This window comes from Galeopterus variegatus, unplaced genomic scaffold (genome assembly GCF_000696425.1).
Source record: "Galeopterus variegatus unplaced genomic scaffold, G_variegatus-3.0.2 Scaffold1802, whole genome shotgun sequence".
In the NCBI taxonomy this organism is placed as follows: Eukaryota; Metazoa; Chordata; class Mammalia; order Dermoptera; family Cynocephalidae; genus Galeopterus; species Galeopterus variegatus.
Window position 1 is genome coordinate 9,444 of NW_007727913.1, and position 6,412 is coordinate 15,855.

The 6,412-nt window shown below is 43.5% G+C and overlaps 1 protein-coding gene and 1 long non-coding RNA gene across 2 annotated transcripts in view; one reads left to right on the forward strand and one right to left on the reverse strand.

The window, feature by feature from the left end:
• APOLD1 (apolipoprotein L domain containing 1) overlaps positions 1-3,006 on the forward strand; it is a 3,259-nt gene extending 253 nt beyond the window's left edge. Inside the window, exon 2 of the mRNA XM_008579054.1 lies at positions 1-3,006. Within this exon, the coding sequence (XP_008577276.1) occupies positions 1-632 (632 nt within the window). The 3' untranslated portion in view covers positions 633-3,006.
• An 880-nt stretch (positions 3,007-3,886) lies between these two features.
• On the reverse strand, positions 3,887-6,030 carry LOC103595618. The gene is made up of 2 exons (XR_550963.1): positions 4,365-6,030; positions 3,887-4,258 (listed from the first exon to the last, which is right to left on the reverse strand). It is a non-coding gene; the product is annotated as an uncharacterized LOC103595618 (long non-coding RNA).
• Between the last annotated feature and the right edge of the window lie 382 nt (positions 6,031-6,412).

Here is a 6,412-nt window from a genome sequence, read left to right on the forward strand (position 1 = left end):
GCGACGCGGCCCGGCGCCTGGAGCGACTCCGCCGGCGCTCCCTGGCGGCCAGCGTGGCGGGCAGCTCGCTGAGCGCCGCGGGCGCCGTCGCCGCCATCGTGGGGCTCTCGCTCAGCCCCGTCACCCTGGGGGCCTCGCTTCTGGCGTCGGCCGTGGGGCTGGGGGTGGCCACCGCCGGAGGGGCCGTCACCCTCACGTCCGACCTCTCCCTGATCTTCTGCAACTCCCGGGAGGTGCGGAGGGTGCAGGAGATCGCGGCCACCTGCCAGGACCAGATGCGTGAGATCCTGAGCTGCCTGGAGTTCTTCTGCGGGTGGCAGGGCCGCGGGGACCGCCAGCTGCTGCAGAGCGGCAGGAACGCCTCCATCGCCCTGTACAACTCTGTCTACTTCATCGTCTTCTTCGGCTCACGTGGCTTCCTCGTCCCCAGGCAGGCCGAGGGGGCCACCAAGGTTAGCCAGGCCGTGCTGAAGGCCAAGATTCAAAAACTGACCGAGAGCCTGGAGTCCTGCACTGGGGCTCTGGACGAACTCAGTGAGCTTCTGGAGACCCGGGTCCGGCTCTGCGCCAAGTCCAGCCGTGGCCATGACCTCAAGCTCTCTGCTGACCAGCCCTCAGGGCTGTTTTTCTGAGAATGTCCTTTCCTCCTGATGACCAAGTCCAGAAACCATTCCCATGGGATGCTGCAGTTTGTAGCTCCTTCTGGAAACTTGGGTTGTGAGCTTAAAACAAAGGATGAGAAAAACTGTTCATGAAATGGGTGGGCACTCATGGCCCTTCTTTTCCCACCATTGTGACATCCTGACCGGGCTTAAGTGCTAGGGTCTTTTCACTTGTGTGATCCTAGTGGAGTATGTGACCTGAACTCCTTTCTCTTCTTCAAAACCTTTCTGTCTTCACACAGCTGGGCAGGCAGGCCTGTTTTATGGTTGTTTCAGGGTCCCTGCCCCAGCCCTGGTGGTTTGAACTGAGGATGGACAGAGTGCCTCTTTCCGAGTCCTCTCCAAGCCCCACCAGGCTTTGAGAGGATGCACGTGCTTTAAAATCCTTCTTCCAGAGTTTCTGATATAAAGATCTCCAGAATCCAGAGCAAACCAGACCCCCTCTGAACTTTGTGGGAGGGCTCAGGACCCAGAGAGGCCCTGGAGCTGACATGCCCTCTTCTCTCTCCTCTCAGCTTACTCACTCATAGATCCAGCCTGGGCATGGAGTGGGCCTTTCCTGGGTGGCCTCAAATCTTGACCTCCAGGTATTCTGAGAGGGAAGCCAACTAAACAGTCATGCTCCCTTGCAGGAAGAAGCTACGGCTGAGAAAGATGACTCACAAATACACTTACTGACATCCTAGTGTAGAGGAGAGAGCAACGTGTTTTGAATTAGAAGTCCTGGGTTTAGTACAGGCCGTGCCACTGCCATGTGACCTTGGCCACCTAATCTCTCTGAGACTTGGCTTTCTGTTCTGTAAAACAGAGATGATAAAACCTCACCTTGTTGTGAGGTATTAAGTGAGACTAAGGGCCCAGCAGTGTCTGGCTCACAAAGTGTGGTCCCTGAACTGGCAAGTCAGCATCACCCAGGAACTTGTTAGAAAGGCAGATTCTTGGACTCCAAGTCTGGTTTATGGAATCAGAAACTCTGGACCGAGGGTCCAGCAACCTGTGTTGAAACAAGCCCTATGGGTGTTTCTGATGCACACTGCCGTTTGAAACCACTGCAACAAATGTAATTTCAGATTTCCTCAATGGAGCTGTCAGGAAGTCTCAGGGCCACTCTAGGGGCTCCATGGTCTTCAGGGTCATTCGCAGAAGGTCAAGCACAGGCTGTGTCCCAGAAGCAAAAGAAAGAATATGTGTGTGCAAGCACGTGTGCAGGTGCCGTGCTCCATGCTGGTCAATGCGTCCTGGGGTAATTTTCACCATATGAACTAAGAGTTGTAACATAATCAGCCCTCTGGAGGGCAGTGTTGCCCACTCACTGCAGAAACTGGTACAAAAGGAATGTGAACTTACTGGCAACTGGCTTTTCTCTTATCACCTCTGAAAACCGCCAGACTGTGTACTTTTTATTTAAGTTTGCTATTTAATTACTGTTTATTATTTGCATTTAATTTTATTTAATCACCACATTTAGAAAATAAAAAGAATAACAGGTTTCTGAATAGGAGACCACTGAGGCTCTTTTCAGGAGATGAGGGTGAGTTTGACTTTCTGAGTTGGGGCATGAGCTGGATATAGCATTGCTCTTCTTGAATAATTCTCTCTCCTTCAGAGGGAATTTTTAAAAATCTAGTGTTTTTAAATGATCTTTTTAAGTAAGTGTGGGGAATTCTGAATATAGAGACCAGGCACTGAGTTTAAGCTTGTAAATGGAGGCTTGAATTGTGGGATATGTAAACGATGAAGCATATTTATCCTGAAGGTACTTTGCCAGAAGATAACACTTGACCTGGAAAGAGAACCTAGTTAGTTCAAGAAAAATAAAGTAGAGGCATGTGAAGGAAGCACTTAGACCTTGGAAGACTGATGCCCTATGAAGTTATGTCATAATGACAGACAAAACAGCTTGTGTTATGGTGGTGATGTGTCACATTTTCATTTGGGGGTCTGTAAGAAACCTGTCTGCCATGTAAAGAAAACACTTATTTTTTCAATTTCCATCCCTACAACTGTAATGTTGAAAAATAAGTTGAAAAGTCTTTGGGACCATGCACAAAAACTTGGCTATGTTATTGAATTATTTAATATACTATAAATTTACCCAGTCTACCCGCATGCTTCCCAATGATGGCAGTGTGTCTGGGGAAGTATAACTTCAGCACTGGAGGGAAGAGCTGGTGTTTCTACATTTGTATCTTTCCTATAAATTGCAATTAGTCTGTATCCTGGTTTATTTTGAAATTGGTTTTGGTTTCTTTTTAAAGTGCCTTGCACAGATGCTAACATTTTAGACCACTAGAATGTACTTTACCTTGTTTGTGTTATGTCATAAAGGTACAACCATCCCTGACTCCATCTTTTATTAATGCTTAAGTCTGAATTATATTCCTTCAATGCCTGAGCTATTCCTTAGAAATAAACTGAGCACTTCTGGAAGCAGCAACAGCAGCAACCTTTCCTACCTTTAGGTATTTTGAGTATGTCAAGGTCCTAAACTTCTGAAGTTACTCTTTCAGTGGCCCACTTTATATCTGTGGANTGAACTGGCAAGTCAGCATCACCCAGGAACTTGTTAGAAAGGCAGATTCTTGGACTCCAAGCCTGGTTTATGGAATCAGAAACTCTGGACCGAGGGTCCAGCAACCTGTGTTGAAACAAGCCCTGTGGGTGTTTCTGATGCACACTGCCGTTTGAAACCACTGCAACAAATGTAATTTCAGATTTCCTCAATGGAGCTGTCAGGAAGTCTCAGGGCCACTCTAGGGGCTCCATGGTCTTCAGGGTCATTCGCAGAAGGTCAAGCACAGGCTGTGTCCCAGAAGCAAAAGAAAGAATATGTGTGTGCAAGCACGTGTGCAGGTGCCGTGCTCCATGCTGGTCAATGCGTCCTGGGGTAATTTTCACCATATGAACTAAGAGTTGTAACATAATCAGCCCTCTGGAGGGCAGTGTTGCCCACTCACTGCAGAAACTGGTACAAAAGGAATGTGAACTTACTGGCAACTGGCTTTTCTCTTATCACCTCTGAAAACCGCCAGACTGTGTACTTTTTATTTAAGTTTGCTATTTAATTACTGTTTATTATTTGCATTTAATTTTATTTAATCACCACATTTAGAAAATAAAAAGAATAACAGGTTTCTGAATAGGAGACCACTGAGGCTCTTTTCAGGAGATGAGGGTGAGTTTGACTTTCTGAGTTGGGGCATGAGCTGGATATAGCATTGCTCTTCTTGAATAATTCTCTCTCCTTCAGAGGGAATTTTTAAAAATCTAGTGTTTTTAAATGATCTTTTTAAGTAAGTGTGGGGAATTCTGAATATAGAGACCAGGCACTGAGTTTAAGCTTGTAAATGGAGGCTTGAATTGTGGGATATGTAAACGATGAAGCATATTTATCCTGAAGGTACTTTGCCAGAAGATAACACTTGACCTGGAAAGAGAACCTAGTTAGTTCAAGAAAAATAAAGTAGAGGCATGTGAAGGAAGCACTTAGACCTTGGAAGACTGATGCCCTATGAAGTTATGTCATAATGACAGACAAAACAGCTTGTGTTATGGTGGTGATGTGTCACATTTTCATTTGGGGGTCTGTAAGAAACCTGTCTGCCATGTAAAGAAAACACTTATTTTTTTCAATTTCCATCCCTACAACTGTAATGTTGAAAAATAAGTTGAAACATTTTCATTTGGGGGTCTGTAAGAAACCTGTCTGCCATGTAAAGAAAACACTTATTTTTTCAATTTCCATCCCTACAACTGTAATGTTGAAAAATAAGTTGAGAAGTCTTTGGGACCATGCACAAAAACTTGGCTATGTTATTGAATTATTTAATATACTATAAATTTACCCAGTCTACCCGCATGCTTCCCAATGATGGCAGTGTGTCTGGGGAAGTATAACTTCAGCACTGGAGGGAAGAGCTGGTGTTTCTACATTTGTATCTTTCCTATAAATTGCAATTAGTCTGTATCCTGGTTTATTTTGAAATTGGTTTTGGTTTCTTTTTAAAGTGCCTTGCACAGATGCTAACATTTTAGACCACTAGAATGTACTTTACCTTGTTTGTGTTATGTCATAAAGGTACAACCATCCCTGACTCCATCTTTTATTAATGCTTAAGTCTGAATTATATTCCTTCAATGCCTGAGCTATTCCTTAGAAATAAACTGAGCACTTCTGGAAGCAGCAACAGCAGCAACCTTTCCTACCTTTAGGTATTTTGAGTATGTCAAGGTCCTAAACTTCTGAAGTTACTCTTTCAGTGGCCCACTTTATATCTGTGGAAGTGTGTACTTTGAAATAATACTCTGCACATAATAAGAATGCAATAAATTCACTTGAATAATTTAATTAACTATTTAGCTATATTAATAAGAATTTGTTGACAGTGAAAGATCATTCATCCTAATATGTGTCGGTTATGAAGATTGGAGCCTCAAATTTAGTTTGTTAGTCAAGTTCAGTTAAATTGAACTTAGAAACGAGTATTTATTTCTTTTGTGGGAATGTGAATAAGGCTTTCCCTTAAGGCCTTCTCTCTATAAACACATTGAAATTGTATGTTGTAAAGGGAAGAAAGGAGAAGGGTATTTAGATTATAAGTGTACTTCACAATAATGGCAGGGTTTGGAAAATAAGTATGTTTGTACTAAATATTTAAGAGCTTCTCTGTCAGTTTCTTGGATTATTTTGTTTTACAATAAAGGCCATTCATTTGGCTTTGCATTTCAAGGATTTAATAGCACTACATTCTGCTCCGTTAAAAAAATAATCCTTAGCAAACGTTCTGATCCTAACTACTTTGATGTACATGCCCTCAGGCACCTGTCGTTTCCAATATAGTAAATGTCAATGTCAGAAGTATTTACTGGGAGTGAAAAGAAAGAGAGGAGTGGTGAAGAAGCCACTCCAAGTCAGGCATGTCAAGCAATCAGTCAACTTGATATATTTCTCATTCAGTACCTTGGCGTGAATAGAAAGTAGAGGCAATTGAGACACTGACATAAAGCCGTCGTGCGCAGATACATGGGGATGCAGTTAAGTGCAGCAAATTTTGAATTCATTTTTTTTCCCACTGTAGCAAAATTAGTTCTTTCACTTTATTGAAATAAATTGCTCATTCTTCAAACTTTTTTATTTTTCTGTAATTAATTACCTACTCCTGCGTTTGTCGGTGTGTGAATTAGTAACTTTGAAAAAGGGCGGATGTTTGATCATTTTCACTTAGAATATTCAGCGTCAAACCATATGAATCAGTTTTAAAAAGTAATCAGCTCATACATAAGAATTCCCTACCTAGAAATAAGACTTCCAGTACTCTCAAAACCTTTGAACATGATTACAACCTGTGAAGGAATTGAAAGGAAACGTAGAATCAGCCAAATTAGCATTCACAAAACTCAAACCCTGGAGAGGCAGACAGGGAGTGCAAGGGGGACAGCACCTGTATCAGGAAGGCAAAACTTTTCCAGAAGTCTCCTGGAGACTTCGCTTTGCAAGTCACTGATCTTAACCCAGGCAGACTGGGAAATGTAGTATTTTTCAGCTGAGAATGGTGTTGCCCCCAGTGTACCTAGGATTCTGTTGGTAAGCAAGAAAAGAAGGGTGGCCATTGGGGTGGGGGTCCAGCAATCCAAACAAAAAACCTGTTGTAGTTGCTGCAGTCTGTCGTGAACTGTTGCTCTGGAGGTGACCTTGCTATCTGAGTGCCAGTCTCTGTGTCTGCACCTTGGAAACATTCCTGGGTCTGGAT